This window comes from Ranitomeya imitator, chromosome 8 (genome assembly GCF_032444005.1).
Source record: "Ranitomeya imitator isolate aRanImi1 chromosome 8, aRanImi1.pri, whole genome shotgun sequence".
NCBI classification, from domain to species: domain Eukaryota; kingdom Metazoa; phylum Chordata; class Amphibia; order Anura; family Dendrobatidae; genus Ranitomeya; species Ranitomeya imitator.
Window position 1 is genome coordinate 123180559 of NC_091289.1, and position 24161 is coordinate 123204719.

The following is a 24161-nucleotide window of genomic DNA, read 5'->3' on the forward strand; positions in this document are numbered from 1 at the left end:
TGCGTGTTTCCCATCCGCACCATGTTAATTTCTCTAGCGGGTACCCTGAGTTTTATGTCTGGATTTTCCCCATAGATTTGCATTAGATGCGGAAAATCCACAGGTAAAAATGCTCATTCAAAACCGTGATAAAACACATGGAAAAAAACGCAATGAAAAAATGCAAGTAACCTGATTTACTTAAATGGTGCAGAAATTTTGGAACATCAAAAACTCACCAAAAGCTCATCATGGAAACATAGCCTTACACTACAAGTGATCCTGGGAAAGCTTGTTTCATGATTATCTGCCCTTCTAAATCTGTGGCTAATCACCTGTCAAATAAGCAAGCCTGCTTAAGGCCGGCTTCACACTTGCGAGTTTTACGGACGTAAGAGCGCAGAAACTACGTCCGTAAAACTCGCAAAAAATACGGCACAATTATTCTCTATGCCCCTGCTCCTATCTGCCGTATTTTACTGATCAGTATTATACCGCTTTCTACGGCCGTACAAAATCGCAGCATGCTGCGTTTGTCACCGTACTGCGCAAGAAATACGCCAATGAAAGTCTATGGAAGCGTGAAAAATACGGATTACACACGGACAAGCAGTGTGACTTGCGAGAAATACGCAGCGCTGTTAGAGAGAAAAGCCGGCAATTCAGTGCGGTGTACAGTAAAATCATACTGACAGCTTACAGTAGAATAGGTAGAATAAATGTGTACACATAGAATAGGTATATATATACAGTTAGTCCTCGGGTTACAACGGTCTCGAGTTACATCGTTTCGTGGTTACAACGCTTTATACGACACCTCATTCCGACTTACACGGTTGCATCGTAAGTCGAACTACATGCAACTACGTGCAGCATTGGAAGAATAGAGTCCAGTACTGTACACTGTACCCGGTTACACGAGGAAAACGAGTCTCCTGCATGCCATAACACCCTAATTATGTGTTAGGATAGGTGTTTGGATAGGCTGTGTTTGCAATAATGTACTGTTATTATGGTACAGTACTGTATGAATGTATGGTCCGACTTACATCGAAATTTGGTTTACAACGCTGCGTAAGAACGGATCAACGGCGTAAGTCGAGGACTACCTGTATATATATGTCAGTGAGACACATATATGTATATATATTAATATTTTTTCCAGCGCTATACAGCTTGAAAGCCGGTAATTCAATTACCGGCTTTTTCTTTCTCCTTCCTAAAACCCGACATGATTTGAGACATGGTTTACATACAGTAAACCATGTCTTCTCTCCATTTTTTTTGCAGATTCCACACTACTAATGTCAGTAGTGTGTATCTGCAAAATTTGGCCGTTCTAGCTCTTAAAATAAAGGGTTAAATGGCGGAAAAAATTGGCGTGGGCTCCCGCGCAATTTTCTCCGCCAGAGTAGTAAAGCCAGTGACTGAGGGCAGATATTAATAGCCTGGAGAGGGTCCATGGTTATTGGCCCCCCCTGGCTAAAAATATCTGCCCCCAGCCACCCCAGAAAAGGCACATCTGGAAGATGCGCCTATTCTGGCACTTGGCCACTCTCTTCCCATTCCCGTCTAGCGGTGGGATATGGGGTAATGAAGGGTTAATGCCACCTTGCTATTGTAAGGTGACATTAAGCCTAATTAATAATGGAGAGGCGTCAATTATGACACCTATCCATTATTAATCCAATTGTAGTAAAGGGTTAAATAAAACACAAACACATTATTTAAAATTATTTTAATGAAATAAAAACAATGGTTGTTGGAGTATTTTATTCTACGCCCAATCCAGTCACTGAAGACCCTCGTTCTGTGAAAGAAAAAACATAATAAACCAACAATATACTTACCCTCCGCAGATCTGTAACGTCCAACGATGTAAATCCTTCTGAAGGGGTTAAAACATTTTGCAGCAAAGAGCTTTGCTAATGCAATGCTACTCCTCGCTGCAAAACCCCGGGGAATGAGTCTAAATATAGATCAATGAGCTATATTTAGCTTCATTTGCGGTGAGGCGCCCTCTGCTGGATGTTCATAGATCGTGGGAACTTTCCGTAATATACGGACCGTATTTTCATACGCTGAGTGTGAAGCCGGCTTAAAAAGGCATCGTATTTTGTGAACAGGACAAGTGCTGCTCAAAATAATACAAACAGAACAATTATATTAAAGGAGATCGTTTGTGAACAGCAGTTTTCAGCTCTTTCCACAGACTCTCGATTGGATTGAGGTCTGGACTTTGACTTGGCCATTCTAATACCTGGATACTTTATTTGTGAACCATTCCATTGTAGATTTTGCTTTATGTTTGGGATCATTGTCTTGTTGGAAGACAAATCTTTTTTGCAGACTCCAACAGGTTTTCTTCAAGAATGGTCCTGTATTTGGCTCCATCCATCTTCCCATCAATTTTAAAGGGAATCCGTCACCCCAAAATTCGCCTATAAGCTGCAGCCACCGGTATCAGGGACTTATCTACAGCATTCTGAGTTTGCTGCACTGAAAGTAAAGGCCGGCGTCACACTGGTGGCTTTAATGGACGAGTGTAATGCGATAAAAAATAGCATTGCACTCGGACCAATGTTACACTATGGGGCAGCTCCCAGCTGCCGATTTTTTGTCGGCCGTTTTCCTCGGTCCGAGACAATCGCAGCATGCTGCGATTGTCACGGACACTCGGCCGACTCTCGGCTCACTCGCACCCATATAAGCCTATGGGTGCGAGTGAGACAGCGCACATCACTTGGAATCATCCAAGTGCTGTGCGCTTAACGCGGACCCCGGCAATGGAGGAGATGGAGAAATTAGTTTCTCCGCCTCCTTTGCAGCTGTGCTCCGATCCGCTCTCTGAGAGAGGCTCGGTGCACAGACACATGACATTTGGCTTCCGCTCACAGCAGAGCAGGAGCCGAGGGTCATTAGCATATCGAATCGGATGCAATACGCTAGGGTGACGCCGTCCTAAAGGGGCCAAATAATATTCCATGCCCCACTTTTTGAATTTCCCTAAAAATTTAAAATAACCAAAAAATTTTGTTCAACTTCACAATTGTGTTCCACTTGTTGTTGATTCTTCACCAAAAATTTACGTTTGGTATCTTTATGTTTGAAGCATGATATATGGGGAAAGGTTGAAAAGTTCCAGGGAGCCGAATACTTTCGTAAGGCACTGTATATTGCAGTCATTATATTATATAACACTGCATACTTACAGTTGCTAATTTTGTCTTTCTACTCAGTTAATTCTTTTCTTTTTCTCTGCTGTATGTAGAAACAGGAAGTCTCTTTTCCCTGCAAAAATCATTCTCCTCTTTAACTCCTCACCCAGCTGCTCTTCTTTCTTTTCCCTAAACAGAGACTTTTGCAGTGACTCATGACTCATGCAGGGAAAATTGACTTCCTGTTTCTACATAGAGCTTTGAAGGATTCAGCTAGTCTGTTTTTAACCATACAATGTCATAGACCTAATAGAAAAAAGAAGAATTAAAGGGGTTGTCCGGTCCAAATCGATAAGTCTGCAGTCACTGACCACAGACTTATGATTCCCCCCAGCACACGCACTTGGTTTCTGACTCGGGACCAGAGGTTATGTATTTGTTATACATACTCCCAGCCAGTGCGAACAGCCTTGCTTCCATACACTTCTATGGAGCGAGATGGTTCCCTCTAGTCCGTCACATCCACTTGCCAGCCGCGTCACTGGACGAGGCAGGGACTCACTCATTTCAAGTGTATGGAAGCGAGTCTGCAGTCAAACAGAGTGGACTGAACAATCCCATTAACTGGGTAGAAAGGCAAAATGAGCAGTTGTAAGTACACAGTGCCACATAATATGATGATTGCAATCAGGGCTGTCACCAGGAGATTCAGGGCCCCATACTGGCAACAATTTTGGGCCCCCATGAGACTCCACTCAGGATCGAACACAGCCCTGACTCAATCCCTCGAACCTTCCACAATCACACCACCCACTCTTGGAAAAACTCCACTTCTGCACCACGTCCTCACCAATCACGTATTAACTTGTGATGAGCGAGCACTAAAATGCTCAGGTGCTCGTTGCTCGGGTCGAGCAGATTGGAATACTCGGGTACTCGGCCAGAACAACAAGCCCAATGTAATGTCTATGGGAGACTCGAGTATTTTTACCGTGATCTCCCCCGGGGGTCCTTTTAAGGTATAAAAACGTCTGAAAATGATGGAAACACTGCTCAAATGACACAGGTACATCATGGGGATCTCCCCTGGAAGCATTCCTGACTCCTAGTTCACAGCTTTAATCAATTTTTTCCGAGATTCATGTAATTTTTCCCGGAGCCACAAAAAACTTATGAAAACGAAACCAAAACGGGTTTTGCTGGGACATATGTCAAGGTACATCCTTTGCAGGTTAATGACTTGCCTGTAAGGCCAAATATTTAACCCCAGACCGAAAATTTCCTCCCCCACTTAGTTCAGACGCAGCATTTTTGAAGCGTTTTTCAACTTTAACATTGCTTTCAACCACTACAAATGCATTCACTGGGAAATGTCTTGTAACATTTAACACCCCTAGCTGGCCATGTGGTGTGTGACACATAAGCAGACCAATCTTGTTTCATTTATGAAAGAGGGACTCTTAAAGTCACAGAGCCTATTTTTACTGGTGCATTAATCTTCTTAAAGGGCCATTATGAAACAGTGGGTCTCCTAAGCTGTTGTAGCCTATACTGTGAGTGGATGGGCTGCCAAGAATTACGACGCACCACAATACCCCTGTCATAAGATGTCCAAGGGGGACTCCTGAAAAAGTGTTGCATTGAATTCAAGGCCTGCCCTGCTACCAATTCATATGCACCCCAATAAGCCTTTGAACCCACATACTGGATGGGCCCCTGAAAATCCGCTTCACAATATGCATTTTGTACTTCCGTACTCCTTTGTTTTACACATTGGCAGCAAGGCCAGCCCTGCTGCATAGTCAGTCATATGCACCCCATTAGGTCTTGGAACCCACATACTGGATGGGCCCCTGAAAATTCACTTCACAATATGCATTTTGTACTCCCGTACTCCTTTGTTTTACACATTGGCAGCAAGGCCAGCCCTGCTGCATAGTCAGTCATATGCACCCCATTAGGCCTTGGAACCCACATACTGGATGGGCCCATGAAAATCCACTCATATTTTTTAATAGTATGATGGTTCCCTCTTTGCACAATTATTTACAGGAGAATTTTGCAATTTTATTTGACATGTTTTTAGCACTAAGGTTTAGATACGGCTTTAACAAAGGCTAATACTTGCAATACAAGGCAATTTTATTGCAAACTACAAAATTCAAGGAATAGTATGATTGAATTGTGTGAGTGCGCACACTTTTGTATATGTTAACATACACAGGTTAATAAGTACATATAAGGATTAAATAAATATAGTGATTAAGTATATATGAAGATTAACTACATACAGTATACTTAGATCATCACCAAGAGGCTTTTAAACATCATCCGTCTGGAATATCAGAAAAGCAACACAAAGACAGAGAACCCCTGGGAGACTACCTACACTTCATGGGCATCCCCAATTATGCAGTTATCAGCACACTGTACATGTACAGGTACCCCAGTTTTGGCACCTGTCTTAGTCATGTTTCTATGGTCTTATATAGTGATTTACACTATGTAGTAACTCTAGTTTCACCCAGACCTTAAAGTGGCCACTTTTCAATGTTGGATGAAACTGAGATATCATGGAGTCATCAGACGAGGGGCCATAAACCCCTAGAAAATAAAAGCCACAAGGATTTAGATAAAACCACCACAGGCATAGTTTCAGTACACCTTCATGTTTTACAATGACAAACAGCAAACAAATAGAGGCTTAGAACTGTTTGTGAAGTGAATAAACAAACATTTATCAAGATTGTGTCACTATGAGCATTGTCTTTCACATCTGTAAATGTTTTACAAGAAATGCAGCTATGTGATTGTCTGAATGCTTTGGTTATACAGTATTTTAATCTTGGTTACAAACCACCATTTGTATATTTGCCATTTGTACATTTGAGGCAGCCAAAGTTATGGCTCTCAAGGAGAGAAACTAATATAGTGGACAAAGCTCTATTTTTAATGAACTACTGAGCCAAACTAACAGCATTGCTTTATCAAATTTATATGAAGTGCAGTGTGTCCAATGTGAGCAACAAGGCAACACAAATATGAGCTTTTTAAGGGAGCTCTTTAAGGTACACAAATGTTATCAAGTCTTACCCACAAGCATGTGGTTTCACCAATGAGGGGTACCTTTTTTAAAAATAGACTAGTGCCATCGCAGGCCCCTTGCCCAAAATTTACTGGCCTATAACAGTACATAGCACTTTCACCCTGGTGCTCTAGTGGCAGTTAAACAAGAGACATTGCAGGAGAGTTAAGAAGTAAGCCCAATGCAGTGGTATGGGTCACTGAGACTTGTAATGCAGTGCATGAGCAGCCAAACAATTCCCCAATGGGGGTACCTTTTTTAAAAATAGATTAGTGCCATCACAGCCCCCTTGCCCAAAATGCACCGTACAGAGCATGTTCACCCTGTTGATCTAGTGGCCGGTGAAGGACACACCGCAGGAGACAGAGTTAAGAAGTAGGCCCAATGTAATGTAATGCCCAATTCCCCAATGTGGGTTCCTTTTTTTACTAAATAAACCAGTGACATCACAGCCCCGTGCCCAAAAATTCACCGGCCTATAACAGTACAGAGCAAGTTCGCCCCGGTCATCTAGTGGTTGTGGATGATGAGGATGAGGATCAGGAGAAGGATAGCAACAAAGAGACCAAATGTGGAAGCCTATACCCATGTGTGGTTGTGAAGAAGTGCATGAGAATACACCTCCCCAAAAGAGAGAATGTATTTGAGGTTATGTTTCACTGGTTTCACTTGGTGGTGTACAGAAGTCTTTCCCAATCCAGCCCTTGCTCATTTTTATAAGAGTCAGCCTGTCAGCATTTTCAGTTGACAGGCGATGCGCTTATCTGTGATAATTCCATCAGCGGCAATAAAACCCTCTCTGACAAAACGCTAGCAGCAGGGCAGGCCAGGACCTCCAAGGTGTAGAGAGCCAGTTCATGCCACGTGTCTAGCTTGGATACCCAATATTTAAAAGGCACAGAGGAATCACTGAGGACGTTTGTACGATCTGCAAGGTACTCCCTCACCATCTTCACAAACATTGCACTTCTTGTGAAAGCACCCATTGCCTCTGTGGCATCACCATGGGAGGGTCTGAGAAAACTGTCCCAGAACTTGGATTGTACTTCTGTCTTTCTTGCTTTGACTCCTTTTTTGTACAACAAACTCTGACGTTTGCTGCCAACGTTCTCACATGGGAATTTTCTAAGTAATTCCACTACAAGGGCCCTCTGGTACTGCAACATTTTAGTACACCTCTCTGGCTCTGGTAGAAGAGATTGAAAGTTCTCCTTGTACCGTGGGTCTAGAAGTGTCACCAACCAGTAATGAGTGTCACGCAAAATTTTTATAATGCGAGAGTCACGTGAAACACAGTGCAACATAAAGTCAGCCATGCGTGCCAGACTGCCAACAGGCAGGAGTTCTGTGTCTACACCAACAGGACGAGTGACCATGCTGTCCTCCTCATCCTCATCCTCCTCCTCCCTGTCCTCAGGCCATCCCCACTGAACAGACGGTATGACAGCTGTGTTTGTTGTACCGTCTATAGCGCAAAAGTAGCTCCTGTTCTTCCTCTTCCTCCTCATTGACTACCAATCCACGATGAGAACACATGAGGCTGGGCTGAGTGTAATCCTCCTGTATGGTTCCTTGCTCCATGTCCTCATGCTGGTTTTCAGAATGCTGAGAAGCGGGACGGTGACGCTAATTATGGCGTCATGACCGCTCACCATCTTGGTGCAGTCCTCAAAGTTTTGGAGGATGGTTCCTATGTCGGACATCCATGTCCACTCCTGAGGTCTTATGTGTGGAGTCTGAACTGAATATCGACAGCCTTGTTGATGTTGGTAGCCAACAACTGCCCTCTTCTGCTCACAAAGCCTTTCCAACATAAGCAGAGTAGAGTTCCAGCACGTGGGGACATCATACACCAGTCAGTGAACTGGAAACTGCAAACTCTGCTGAAGCACGGCAAGGGCGGCTGAAACTGTAGCTGACTTTCTAAAATGGGCAGACAGACAGAGTACTTTCACTAGCAGATCCAGCTGCTCCGGGTAGCTTTTCAGAAAACATTGAACCATGAGGTTAAGCACATGGGCAAATCAAGGTACGTGTGTGAGCTCACCTTGCCTCAGAGTCGCTACCATGTTACGGCCATTGTCACACATGACCATGCCTGGCTGCAGGTTCAGCAGTGTCATCTAAACATCTGACTCCTTTTTCAGCACTGTCCACAACTCTTCTGCATTGTGCGGTTTGTCACCTATGCAGATTAGCTTCAGCGCAGCCTGTTGCCGCTTGGCTGAGGCAGTGCTGCAGTGCTTCCAGCTTCGGACTGATGTGTTGATTTCAGAGATGGAGGATAAAGAGGAGGAGGTGCAGGAGATGTAGACTGTGGGGGCAACCCTGATTGACGTAGGGCCAACAATCCTCGGCGTGGGGAGGATGTGTTCCATCCCAAGGTCCGACTGGGACCCGCCTTCCACTATGTTATCCCAGTGTGCCATCAGTGAGATGTACCGTCCCTGCCCACAAGCACTTGTCCATGTGTCCGTGGTTAGGTAGACTTTCCCTGTAACAGCATTGTTGAGGGCACGGGTAATGTTGTGGGACACATGCTGGTGTAATGCCGGTATGGCACACCGGGAGAAATAGTGGCGACTGGAGACCGAGTACGTTGGGATGGCTGCCGCCATCAGGTTGCAGAAAGCTTCCGTCTCAACTAGCCTAAAACGCAGCATTTCTAGGGCAAGCAGAAGAGAAATATTAGAATTTAGGACTGTGGCCTGTGGAGCGTTGGCGGGGTATTTCCGCTTGTGTTCCAAAGACTGGGTTATAGACAATTGAAGGCTGTGCTGGGACAAGGACGTGGACGGGCTTGATGATGGTGCTGCTTGAGTGTGGGCCACAACAGGTGCAGGGGTAGAGGCATCTTCACATGCACGGTGTACTGGGGATTCGCTTCTCCGCAAAGCAGTGGAAGAAGCAGTGGTGTGATCTGCACGCAGTGGTCCTGGAGCCTTGGGTTTGGCCCACAAAGTCGGGTGCTTTGCTGCCATGTGCCTGATCATGCTGGTGGTGGTCAGGCTGGTTGTTTTACTACCCCTGCTGATGTATGCATGACAGGTGCTGCAAATGGCCTGTTTGGGGTTATCGGCAGAGTCTTTAAAAAATAACCAGACTCGGGAAGATCTCACAGGTGGAATGGCAACTTCACTCATGTTGGTGTTACGGGGAACGGATGCACACCTTCTGTCTGTGGCCACCACACTGCTTCTTCCTGCCTGTTGGGGGGGATATGCCTTTTTCCCCCTGTGTGCTGCTGTCCTCGTTATGCATGTCCTCCTGCCAGGTTGGGTCACTCACTATCTCATCCAACACCTCGTCTTCCACATCCGCACCCTGCTTTGCTCCTCCTCCGGACTTTCTGGCAATTGTGTCTCATCATCGTCCACCTCTTGTGACACTTTCCCACCATCACCTTCATGTGACCGGGGCTGGTCAAAGCTTTGGGCAGCTCTACATGCGATATCATCTGTCCTCACTTGAAGTTGACCGGCAGAGGGCATGGAATCTTGAAATGGAAAACTGAACAGCTCTTCAGTGTGTCCAAGTGTGGGATCAGTTGTCTCAGGGCACTCGGCATGGTGGGAGGAAGGAGGATCCGGGTGAGGAATATCCGAGCCACACTCATGGCTACTCAGACTTGACCATGTGGAAGACATGGTGTTGGTGGTGGTGACTAAGTGACTGGAAGCATTATCAGCTATCCAACCAACAACCGTTTCACACTGGTCTGGCTTCAATAGTCGTGTGCTGTGGTCCCCTAGAAACTGGGACAGGAAGGTCGAACGAGAAGATGTGGGTCTTTGTTGTTGCCCACTTTCACCTTGGCCACGGCCTCATCCTCTGCATGCACCATCATCATCACGTCCACTTCCCCGTCCCTTGCCCCTTGCCTTGCCCATTTTAAATGGACTACTGCACTATTTCAAATCCTCAACACAAATATATTTATTAGTAGCGAAATAATATCTGATCAGTATGCCTGCAAATCTACGATTTTTCCAACCCAAACACCAGGCAGGCCTAAGCCTGATAGAACAGACTGTATTCAATTTTTGAGGGCTTTTTTTGTGAAGTAAATTTATGCTAAATAGTGCTTTATAGTATTACAGTATCAGACAGCAAAAAAGAGGTACACTGGCCTACAATGACCATACTTAGAGCACGCAGATATACGAGGGCTGTCACAGAAATACCACACTGGCAAATATGTGACCTTTTTTATATGCTAAATTGTGCTGTATAGAATTACAGTATCAGACAGCAAAAAAAGAGGTACACCGGCCTACAATGAGCAAACTTGGAGCACGCAGATATATGAGGGCTGTCACGGAAATACCACACTGGCAAATATGTTGCCTTTTTTATGCTAAATAGTGCTGTATAGAATTAGAGTATCAGACAGCAAAAAAAGAAGTACACCGGCCTACAATGACCCAACTTTGACCACCCAGATTTATGAGGGCTGTCACGGAAATACCACACTGGCAAATATGCGGCCTTTTTTAATGCTAAATAGTGCTGTTTAGAAGTAGAGCATCAGACAGCAAAAAAGAGGTACACCGGCCTACAGTGACCAAACTTGGACCATGCAGCTATATGAGGGCTGTCACGGAAATACCACACTGGCAAATATGTGGTCTTTTTTTATATGCAAAATAGTGCTGTATGGAATTAGAGTATCAGACAGCAAAAAAAGGGGTCCACCAGCCTACAATGCACAAAGTTGGAGCAGGCAGATATATGAGGTCTTTTTCGGTGAATTTAAAACACACAAAAAAAGTGTCACAAGGCTAGCACACACAACTATACTACTGTACGTATGCCTGTCAAACTTTGATTTCTCAACAGGCCTCAGTCTGACAGAACAGACTGTATATTTTTGTTTTTTTAGGATAAATTTTTTGAAAAAAAGAAAAAATCCAACTAGGTGTATAGTGAAGAAGCTGCAGCAGCAGACAGTTATGGAGGTTTGGGAGGGATGCAGTGGGAGCAATGGACGCACATAAAGTGCCTGCAGGCCTTGCACTAATGTGGATATGCTGTGCCCTGCCTACCTAGCGCTGCAATATCGGAACCCTCGAATTAGCCCTAAAAAGGACTGTTGGTTTCTGTGGAGTTCTGGATGTAAGAGTTGCAGACCTACACTACCTCTAAAAACAATAATTCTGACCCTATTTCTGCACCAGCTCTCCCTACTCTCGCTGAAACAGGAACAGAATGCGGCGAGCAGGGTGGCACCAGGTCTCTTATACTTGGGATGATGCTGTACAGCCAAGCCAATCACTGCATGACCACAACAAGGATGGCCTGGCAGACAATCCCTGCACCGTGATTGGGTCTCTAAAATCCACCAAAAACGCTGGGTGGAGACACCAGTTACCACCGAATAATCCCGGAAATGCTCGGTGCTCGCCGAGCACACCGAGCATAGTGATACTCGGGCGAGTAACGATCAGTGGCGAGCACATTCGCTCATCACCAGTATTAACAGTTCCCATCACCAGATCACATACATAGCCATCAGCTTTTGTTTTGGTCAAAAGATTTTTTAACCCGCCACCATACAAGGCAGACTCTTTTGGAAAGGCCCAACTCTACTTTAACCTATTAAACATTTGTTAAATTATCCAGTACTTTTTTTAGGTATATTTTTATTTATTTTTCAATTTTTAAAATGACCAATTATACCACATACAAGGGACAAATAGCGTCACACCATGGCTGGACCACATATTACCACCACATAGTGACCGAATAATACAACATACAAGGGACAAATACTGCCACACCATGACCAGACCACATATTACCACCACATAGTGACTGAATACTACAATACTGATCATTAATAAAAGAACACAAAACTAATATTACCATAAGTGCCATGATACACAGTAGCTTGGTACATGCTATACAGTGTCAGTGTACAGGTAATACAGTGATCACTAGTGACATTATACACTGGATCTCTGTATATAGTGTCAGTTTACAGGTAATACAGTGATCACTAGTGACATTATACACAGGGGCTCTGTATATAGTGTCAGTGTACAGGTAATACAGCGACTCACCAGTGACATTATACACTGGAGCTCTGTATATATTGTATAGTGTACAGGTAATACAGTGATCACCAGTGACATTATACATAGGAGTTCTGTATATAGTGTCAGTGTACAGGTAATACGGCGATCATCAGTGACATTATACACAGGAGCTCTGCATATAATGTATGGTGTACAGGTAATACAGGCATCAGAGGTGACATTATACACAAGAGCGCTGTATATAATATACAGTGCATAGTGTAAGTGTGCAGGCCATACACTCACCAATGACGACCTCTCAAGTTGAAGTCCTTCATCTTTGCTTTTCTTTTTCATCCACTACACACCGCCATCACTTCTTCCAACCAGGGCTCATCTCTGCAGAAAATAAAACAGTTATCTAGACCACCGCTTGCAGAGCACAATACTTAATTTTTTCCCAACTTCTACACTACATCAAATGAAGAAAAAAGGCAACGTAATGTCGCCCAGCACAGTACCAGCAACCTCCCCAATGAAAACAGTATCCTAAAAAATAAAATACATCACTTCAGTAATAATATCTCTTAATTAGCCCCTGCAGTAATAATGTCCCACATCCTGGCCCCCTTGTGTCTCACTCCTGGCTCCAGCCATACATTTCCTTTCTCCATTCTGCCTTGTGTGTCCCATGATTCTGCCTCATCTATCCCATGATCCTGCCCTATCTGTCCCATGATCCTGCCCTATCAATCCCATGATCCTGCCCATCTGTCCCATGATCCTGCCCTATCTGTCCCATGATCCTGCCCCATCTGTCCCATGATCCTGCCCTATCAATCCCATGATCCTGCCCATCTGTCCCATGATCCTGCCCTATCTGTCCCATGATCCTGCCCCATCTGTCCCATGATCCTGCCCCATGTGTCTCCGTCCTGCCCCATGAACCTGCCTTACCCTCGTCCATTCTGCCCCATGAGTCCCTTGATTCTGCCTCATCTATCCAATGATTTGTCCCATGATTCTGCCTCATCTATCCCATGATCCTGCCCCATCTGTCCCATGATACTGCCCTATCTTCCCATGATCATGCCCCATCTGTCCTATGATCCTGCCCCATCTGTCCCATGATTCTGCCTCATCTGTCTCATGATCCTGCTCCATGAGTCCCATGATTCTGCCCTATGTGTCCCTTGATCCTGCCCCATGTGTCTCCATCATTTCCATCCTGCCCCATGATCCTGGCCATTGTGTCTCTATCCTGCCCCATGTGTCTCCATCCTGCCCCATGATCATGCACCATGTGTCTCCTTCCTGCCCTGTGTGTCCCATAATGCTGCCAAATCTGTGTACATATTGTGGCTTGCCACTTTCAATAAAAAACCCAAAACACTTCCTCCTTACCTGGCCACAGTCCAGCGTTATTGTCTCCTCCATCTATTTCCAGTCTGACAACACTTTACTCATAAGACACAGAATATATCACACAGATACAGAGGGCAGGCCAATAGAAAAGCGGCAGGCCAGACATACATTACAATAGCCACAGGTGGCCGGAGCCTGACGATATTTACTGTGGGAATTACAAAGGTGAGGGGCGGACAAAAGGGGAATATCGTGTCCCCTCTGCCCAGGGGCGCAGCCTGTGGGCTGATGCATTAGGGACATGCATCTCACATGGAACCTATTATACATACATATAACTGCACAACATATTCTGGGTGCTGAGTGGTTCCGTAACACGTAACAACCACGTCCCGACACAGACTGACAGTTGGAAAAAACCCCAATTTATGCCTTTCTCAACTGACTAGAGAATATTGCTTCTAAAAGCAGAATCTATTAGTCAGAAGTATAACTCGCTTCTGTTTTAAAGGGACTCTGTCAGCACAGAATGACTATTCAAATTAAGTCACACGGCATGGTGCTTCATGGTGGGGCCTATCATTTATATACACCTTCCCACCTGCTTGTTTTATTTGTGTCTCACTTCTGTCTTCACTTTGTGGTAAAAGTGACCTGGTAACTTTTGGTCAGTTTGGTTATGGGTTATTCCAAATTTATATAGTTTTATTGTTTCATTTCTTAAAAAGTATAAAACTTGCAAAAAAAAAAAATTGTTTCAGTTATCATATTATGAGATTCTTTATTGATGGAATTTTATGAGGACTTTTTCTTTCTGGGGAGTGAGCTGTAGTGTATATTGGTTGAATTCTGAGGTCCATATGTCAGTCTAATTTATTTTTATTCTCATTTTTTGGGGAGGTGAAGTGATTAAAATATCAGCTGTTCTGATTTTTTTTATGGAATAGATGTTTTGATATTTTAATAGCTTAGACAATTATTCCCACAAGCATACAAAATATGTTAGTTCTTAAATCTAAGAATAAAAATAATAAGTGTCAGGAAAGTGGTGATGAGGTGATTTAAAGTTTGTAAATAAACTTTCTAAGCAAAAGGTGTTCACACAAAAATTGGTTTGATTGATATTTCTATTGTTCATTATTAACATTATATCTTGTTAATTGATAAAGCGCGCAAAGTGAATACAAAGTATGTATGTATACATATATAAATATGTATATATATACCTTCAAAACAGAATTAGGTCTATTTCCAATTGCACAAAGTCAGGGATTTTGAAGGGTTGCAGTTAGGTGTATGAGTAGTCAATTATACCACACAGGTGATAATAATCATTTTCATATATACTGTATATACTTGTGTATAAGCCGAGTTTTTCAACACATTTTTTTGTGCTGAAAACGCCCCCTCTGCTTTGTTCCAGAAAGACGGCGGGGGAGGGGGAGCGGCGGAGTAGCGGATCACACGAGGCAGAAGCCAGCGACTGTGGCTGCAACTGTGCCTGCTGCTAAAGAGAAATTAATATTAACTGCACTGGCAGTGAATTTCTCTTATAGCGTGCACAGTTACAGCTGCAGCCGTTGGCTTCCAGTACACATCTTACATACCTTCCCTGCGCGCCCACACTGCATCTCCTTCTGGTGCCAGTCTTCCGGACGATCGATCACGTGTTCCCCGCTCATTAAGGTAATGAATATTCACCCCTCTCCAGTCCCGTACATTACCTTAATGAGCGGGGACACGTGATCGCTTGGCTGGAAGAGCTGCCAGCGCCGGAGCGAGATGTAGCGAGAGCGCGCAGTGAAGGTAAGTAGGATGTGTTTTTCTATGGGAACCATGCATACAAGGATACTGTATCAGGAGCCATGCATACAAGGATAGGAGATAAGGACCCATGCATACAGGGACAGGGATAAAGAGCAATGCATACAGGGATGGGGAGCCATGCATACAAGGACAAGGACGGGGAGCCATGCATACAAAGACAGGGATGAGGAGCCATGCATACCAGGATAGGGATGAGTGGACAAAGCATACCTGGCTTATACTCGAGTCAATAAGTTTTACCAGTTTTTCAAGGCAAAATTAGGTGCCTCGGCTTATGCTCGGGTCGGCTTATACTCAAGTATATACGGTAAGTTAAAACACAGTTTTTAAATGAAATAGAAACAGCTGTGTGTGACGGTTAAAACTGGGTGAAGAACTGCCAAACTCTGCTACAAAGGTGAGGCTGTGGAATGGAAATTCATTTCACAGATCATATACCATGGCAAGACAGAGGACATCAACAAGACACAAGGTAGTTACACTCACTGATCAAGGCCTTACCCAGGCAAAATATTTAAAGCAAATTGAGGTTTCAAGATGTGCTATTCAAGCTCTCTGAAAAAGCACCAAGAAATGAACAACTTTGAGAACCATAATCCCAGTGGTCAGCCAAGGAAACTTAGTACAGCAGATGAAGGACATTTTATGTTTTGTTCCCTTGAAAACTGGAATACGTCCAGCAGTGCCATCAGCTCAGAACTGTTATCAACAGGTAGGACCTAACAATATACATCTACTGTTTCGAGGAGGCTCCACATTTATTTTGCAACAGGACAATGGCCCTAAACATACAGCCACTGTCATTAAAAAGAATCTTCAGTGACAAGGAACCCTCAAAATGATGATATAGCCCTCGCAAAGCTTGGATCTAAAGATTATCAATTGTGTCTGGGATTGCATGAAGGGATAGAAGGATATACTCCAGCCTACACCCACAGAAGAGCTGTGGTTAGTTCTCCATGATGTTTTGACCAATTTCTCTGCTGAGTTCTTTCAAAAACTTTGTGCAAGTGTACCTAGATGATGATGTTTTGAAGGCAAACGGTGGTCACACCGAATATTGATTTTATTTAGTTTTTTCTTGTCCATTCACTTTGCATGTTGTTAATTAACAACGCAGACTATTAACACTTCTTTTCTTTTAACATCATTCTTACTTAGTAGCATTTTTCTACACTCGACTAAAATTTTGATTTTCACATTTTTATATATTTTTATTACTCCCCTTTAGGGGCTATACTTGAGTTTCATAATGTCATGGGGGTCTTCAGCAGTAGCCATGAGCTCCCGAAGTATGCATACAATGGAGACATTGTGATTTTTTTCATGATATATCCATTTAAAGGATTCCATTATAGCTGATAGATCTGTTGCAGACACAGTTCCCTATAGGATAAAATGGCATCTGTTTTACTGATACATAATTAAAAGCTATTGAAAGATCATAATGTATCCATTGAATGTATACTCATGACGTATGCCATAAGCGAATGCCACCTACAAGCTAATATAGCACCGGTTTAATAAATTAGTTTTTTTCAGCATCCCATATCTGAAAATAGTGTAGTCTGCTATGCTATTGCATAGGAGCTATAGACACAAAACTGTGAGGCTATGTGCACACGTTCAGGATTTCTTGCAGAAAATTCCTGAGAATTCCGAATATTTTCTGCAAGAAATCTGCAAGAAAACCGCATGCGTTTTTGCCGCGGTTTTGACGCGTTTTTGCCGCGGTTTTGATGCGTTTTTGCCGCGGTTTTTCCCGGACACTTCCCAATGCATTTTGGAGTGGGAAATCCGCAAAAAAAACGGAAAATTAATGAACATGCTGCGTTTTTTGCCGCGATGCATTTTTTTCGCGGAAAAAAACGCATCATGTGCACAAAACATGAGGAATTCATTCTAAATGATGGGATGCTTATTGTATGCGTTTTTTTTTGCGGTTTTATAGCGTTTTTATCGGGAAAAACCGCAAAAAAAACCGCGAACAAACCGCAACGTGTGCACACAGCCTGAGGCTATGTGCACACGTTGCGGATTTCCTGCGGATCCGCAGCGTTTTTTACCGTGCAGAAACGCTGCAGATCCGCAAGTAATTTACAGTACAATGTAAATCAATGAAAAAAAAAATACTGTTCTAATGGTGTGGAAAATTCACTGCGGATTAAAAGAAGTAGCATGTCACTTCTTTTGTGCGGATCTGCAGCGTTTTTGTACCCATTCTATTATAGAAATCCGCAGTGATAAAAATGCAAGAAATCTGAACAAAATCCGCACAAAATCAGCATAAAAAACACATCAAATCCGCACCTGCGTTTTCTTCCAAGAGATGCAGAATCCACACAAAAAATTCCAGAGGCTAATCCACAACGTGTGCACATAGCCTAGAGGTTTATAAAGTTGCTTTGTGATTAATTTTAGATACCAGACACCATCCATGGACAGATGTGCCAAAAGAACCATGGATTTTTAATCCTGTCTGAACCTTTGGTACCAGATATTGAGCTCTCATTCTTCTAAAATTTGTACAGAAAATCTCAGAATTAATTAATTTGTGTTTTAGTTAATTACTTTAATATATATAGAATTAATGTATAACCAATTAGTTAAAAAAACAAAACAATTAATCTAGAGAATGCTTATAATTTCCATACTTCTTTTTTCTATCAGATATAGATTGCCAATGGAAAATTACAGTGTCGTTCCAGATGTCACATTTCTCAAGTGGTCAGCAATTTTGGAGTATCTAGTGAGCTAGTGCATGCGTGCAAAGGGACAGAGACTGAAATTACGAATAAAGCAGAGGTGGAATGACTGGATTTACAAACTACAACTTAGAACCATATATGAGCACCCTATAAAATGCATACACATGTCGTGAAGGTAGAAAAGGGAAATTGTTTATAGGATGAATATTCAAGACACAAGTTTGTATTAGAAATGACTGATGGTGCATTTGGGGATACGCTGCAGATGATGAGACCTGGTATTGTATGGAAACAGGCTGGATATTATGAGAATACAGACACACATGACTTTATTCATTATTTTCATTAAGACATTTCATGAATACCCCATACATGGTGGGTGAACCTGACTAAAGGTGGGTGAACCTGACGATATCGGCAAGTTAGGCTATGTTCACATTAGCGTTGCGTCGGGGGCAGCCGCGGCGATGCATGCGTCATGCGCCCCTATATTTAACATGGGGGGTGCATGGACATGCGTTGCACTTACGTTTTGTGACGCATGCATCACTGTGGCGCATGCGTCAGGGCGCAGAGGATGCTGCATGATGCAGTTTTTTCTGCGCCAAAAATCATGCAAAAGTGGACGCATGCGTCACAAAACACTGCGTTGTGCATGCGTTTACATTTACGTTGTGCGTTGCGTCGCCGATGCTGAAAAGCACAGCGCAAATGTGAACGTAGCCATAGTCTGACAATGTATGGCGACCTCCTGGTACTCCTCTGATGATAAGCAACCAACATGACCAATTTTGGGCTGTCGATTGTTTTGTTCTCTGCAAGATAAGCCGTCTCCTGTTTATGTGAGAGTTGGGAAAGATAGCTGCTGACAATGATTGGTTGGACCATTGTTCAGTCGACAGCTATCAATTGTGCATGGTCCCCTTAGGTCCCAATACACATTAGACAGCTCTTAGCTAAACTATATTTCAGCAGATCGCTTGGCCGCCAGCTATCTCAACTGACTTTCCCATACACAGGAGCGCTTGTTTGGCTGAGCACTCCTGCGTTCTTTTTGAAAAAGCTGCTGACTGACATTTCTATCCACGGCTTTTCTCTAGGAGAACAAAGTGATTGGCAATCCGAAATTGTACATGCCAATTGATATCTCTCTAGACAATCAGTGAGTCGGCGATCCCATACACATTGTTGGCTGAACCCGCATGGATAGATGCAGCTGATTTTAGTTTTATGGGTATGGGGCACTTAAGTCTAGGAATGAAAGAGCAAATTATTCAAGGAACCAATTATAAATGTTGCTTTGTAACCAGGTGGTTTACAGTAGGGAATGAAGAGGTGATCATTATACCGAGGTTCTGGAGGTTCTGGAGATTGAGGGTGGCAGAAGACTCCATCTACCCAATATGAAGAACACATACAGCAAGAAATGGTTGCTGGGGGCTAGTATAGATTTTGCAATGAGGCCTAAATCATGAAGTTGCACATCTGTTCTGAACTTTATTATGTACACTGAGATCAAGAACCTTGTCATATGAGGTGGACTTACGAGCTTGCATAATACATAAATACAAGTATTCTAGTAATGAAATACATGAGTAAAACACCATAGATACCTTTAGCCAGAAAAGTACAAAATTGCTTACACAGAAGACATTATAGTCAAGAGAATTTCAAGTTCTAATAAAGAATGGAAGTAAATCCATTACCACCAGGCACCAAAGGTGAAAAATGGACTCAAAGCTTTGGCTGGTATCTTAGTAGATGCAAAGTTCATACTGAAAACCTTCCGAGCATCATAGTTGCCCGGTAAATAATGTCGCTCCAAACTTGCCGCTACTATTCCATGCTTTTTTCTTTCTCCTGGACTTTGCCAGTAAGTCTGGAGAGAGATTACTAGAACACTGTATTACCCTTTCTATGATTTAGTGATTTTATCAAGTTTCACAAGTTAGCTATTTATACACCAATAATGGAGGGAATAGCTAGAGATGAGGTTTAGTTTAATAATCATCAAAACCGCTTTGAAATGACTATTCAAAATTGCAGTGAAAAGTTGACTTGTAGAAATAGCATTTCTGCTCATAGAAGATTACCAGCGTGTAAGGGCGTAACAACTGTGGTTGCAGGGGTAGCGACCACGACCGGGCCCATGCAAGTGAAGGCCCCACCAATGCTAGTGCAAACTTCAACTGGATGTGTGACCTCGGACGCATATTCAGGTGAAGTGTATTGCAGCGCAGATACCTGTTGGATCCGTGCTTGGCAATACACGCTGCCAGTTAATTAGGGCCCAACAGCTGATGTTGGCGTGCACTTGACTGGGGGTGCATGGCAGTGACATCATGAGCTCCCATTGCTTGCATGCTAAAGTCAGCTGCCGGCTTTAGAAGAGGATGCAGTGCATCGGGGGAGTGGATGGAAGGTGCGCATAATTGTTTATTTTTTTCTATTCATTAAAGAACAGCACCAGAATGGGGACATTTACCAGGATGGAGAGGTAGAATATAGGGCCGCAAAGACAGGGTCGTCTCCCTTCTGTACCAGTCTGTCATTGTAAATTTGTTTACTGTAAATGATATCTAGAACTCTGTACGTAACCCCTTTCTCATGTACAGCACCATGGAATTAATTGTGCTGAATAAATAAATAATAATAATAATAATAATATACAGTATATTTTTACACCAGGATGGAGGGGACTGGTCCAAATGTTGCATCGGGGCCCATTGGACTCTAGTTACACAACAGTATCTGTTGCAGGAAATCTGGTCTGGATAAAAGGGATAATCTTCTTAAGGCTAGAGTCACACAACTGTTTTACTCTCATCCGAGAAAATCGGTCCAATTATGCTAATCACACTCTGATCAGAGTTTGATCCGAATTTGATCAGAATGTGATCCGATTTTTTTGGAAAGTGGAGAAAAAGAAAGCTTATCCACCTTCTGATGTCATCCGACTGTGGTCCAGTATTTTATACGGACCCATAGAGTTAAATGGTCTAGTGGTCTTTTGGTGAGTTTTCACAGGGTTAACATTTAAATTGAAGCGGATGTCTTCTGACAGGCAACTTAACAGTCAGATCTGTCGAGAACTTCTAATTATGTTGTTCTAGAAAGAGCAGTAGCACCTGCATTAAAGCCCATGAGCTACAGGAGTAAGGGGGCTAACAGGAGGCATGCACTACATGTCACATTACCATCTAAGTGGTAGATTTCTTGGAAAGCGTTTGCTAAACTCAAATTAGTTTGGATGGAATGACGGAGCTCAGTGGGTGCTATTGCACAATCCAGAGTGGCCCTGTAAGAAAGCAGCAGGCCGGACTGGCAGCTCATTCATTCTTTCACCAGAAAATCAACAGAAAATGCCATTTATATGGGGTTAACATATAAGCTTCCTCTTCTGGACTGCGTCTGCTCTACAATGCCATCACTTTAATCACATGGTGGTAGCAATTTCTGAGGTGTGACCTTGCTTTCAAATTCACACTTAAATGACATTTCAGAGCAGTATAAAACAAGTCTGGCGTCATTACTTAATTAACACAGCGCAAATGAATGGAAACACCTAAAGTGACCCAAAGTGACACAGTCCAGACTGCAACACTTAACACTTCTAAACATTTACTTTACTGCACAAGTCTGTACCAGCGCTCCAAAGCATACATATATATGTATGAATATATATATATATATTTAATGCTTTATATGCATGCACATATCTTTTATGCTGGGAATGTAAATTACGCTGGGTACAGGGACTATATAAGAAGCTCAGTAGAAGCAGACTTTATATATACATGTCATCTGCATCCTCTACGGTACACCCCATTTCCATCTGTTAGGAGAGTACCGCTGTGTAATGGGGGTGGGTAGATGATCACTTCCAGTAACGTCGCTGATGCCTCTGTTACCTCATTGAACGTGACAGAATGAGAACTGAGAAAACATCTGTCTTGAATCTGAATAAAATTGTGAAACAATTTCAAGCTCTCTCATTACCTCATATGACATCACCTATTTTTCATACTCCTCCTATTGCTTTTCTCAACTCCTCCCACCGGTCCAGACGATTTCACCCCGAGACCTCCTTTATTCTTCCATAATCCTTTGTAACTATTCTGTTAAACATCTTGTAATCCCTGGTTGTTGCACACCAGGCTCTGTAAGTCATAGGCAGCTGAATCAATTCCCTCTATGCTTGCATTTTCCAGTTATATAAGTAATTACGCCCCAATTTCAGGTCCCCCTCATTACACAATAAGTGCATTCAGTGGAAATAAAACAAAATATTTCCCAATGCCTTCCTAAAAAACTCCATGCTAAGATTTACTTATAGTATGGTCCTACTAATGTAGGATCCCAAAGCCTTGAGTGACATCTGCCTCTCAGCTGTACCATAAAAACCTAGGACTGCCTCCTGCCCCCTGTGGGTCAGCATAAGAAAGTGCGCTCACTTACCCGGCGCGTTATATCCGTGTTTCATAGGCTCTTGTATGATGACTCTTTCATGTCTTCCAGCCATGATCAACTCCAAACATAAATTGTCCACTTCCTTGAATACTGCATCGATTTTCTTAATGAACTGCTTGTAAAACTGTATTGTGGTGGCCTTGGAATCAGATGGACTCTGGCATATCCCAGCGAAAGTTACTATAGACTTTCCGAATCTGATTCCTAGTGCAGAAAGTAACAGGTATTTCTCGGCCTGGACTCTGTACTCTTCTGAGCATTACTGACCTGTTGTAAACCATCCGTCCCATTTGGAGATGGGATGTAATGAGTGAGATTATAGCACTCTATTGGCTGATTCGGGTCACATGTTCCACCTGCAATGTGATAACAGAACTCAGGTTGTAAAGTGACAGGAGAGAAGATAAGAAGTTCTGGTAGATAGAGGCAAACAAATGATTAACTTTCAAGCAGAAAGGTAGAAGGGAGGCAGCCGAGTTATAAAGGTGGATACATACGTCAGTCTACTCAATGGACACTAACATTACAAAGCAGGTTGAGTCTTAGGGTGCACTCACACTGGCTGATTATCGGCTAATAAATCACCACCAAATGACAAACATTTATCTGATTGTTGGACCTTTAAAGCGGTTGTCCAGCCTTAGACGACAAGTTTTCAGTCACTCTATGTGACTGGAAATTGGTGAATCCTCACAGCATGCATTGAGCGAGGCTGTGCACGTCTAGTTGGCACGCGATCGCATGTAAACAAATTGTTTATTTGTGGTCACACACCTGCAGCTCCTGGTGCAAGTAGCAGAGAATCCTCACAGCACACAGTGCGTGGGATGCAAGGATTCACAAGTCTGGAGTCACTGCAGACTTGCAACCTGAGGCCCCCTTCACACATTTAAGTACAGCAAATACAGACATATGCATGCCCATTGTGTTCAATAGTAGTACGCACATCCGTGTGTCATCAGTATGACACATACCAGCACCTTTTATAAAGCAGTACAGTTCTCACTGCTCCCAGGCACCGGGTGCTGAATCCTATTGTCATCATTGTCTCCTGGTCTCCCTGCCATCAGCGAGACCAGGCGAGTCTGGTGACAGTTGAAGTCAGCAGCCACTGTGTAGTGTGTATTAAATAAATAAATAAATGAAAAAAAAGAGCAGGAGTCCCCCGTAATTTTCATAACCAGCAGAGGAAAAGCCCACAGCTGGGAGCGAATGTTAATATTTTGGGAAGGGGCCAATAACCATTAAGGTTCCTAGGCTATTAATATCAACTCACAGCTGTTTGCTTAGACATTACTGGTTATTATTGTGGAGACCCCCCAAAAAATTATGTTGATTCCCTTCTATAATAATTACTAACCAGCAAAGGCTAAACAAGGCAGCTGTGGGCTGATATTAATAGCCTAGAAAGGGACCATGGATATTGTCTCCCTCCTATACTAAGAACATCAGCTCTCAGACGCCTCAGAAATGGCACATCCATAAGATGCGACAATTCTGGTGCTTTGCCTTGCTGTTCCCACTTGCCCTGGTGTGGTGGCAAGTGGGGTAA

General features: G+C 43.2%; 1 protein-coding gene across 1 annotated transcript in view; it reads right to left on the reverse strand.

Moving 5' to 3' along the window:
• The window catches only part of NR5A2 (nuclear receptor subfamily 5 group A member 2), a 256864-nt gene extending 234007 nt beyond the window's left edge, over positions 1 to 22857 (reverse strand). The window contains exon 1 of the mRNA XM_069737334.1: positions 22598 to 22857. Coding sequence (XP_069593435.1) covers positions 22598 to 22661 — 64 coding nt within the window. The 5' untranslated portion in view covers positions 22662 to 22857. The remainder of the gene's footprint in view (positions 1 to 22597) is intronic.
• Between the last annotated feature and the right edge of the window lie 1304 nt (positions 22858 to 24161).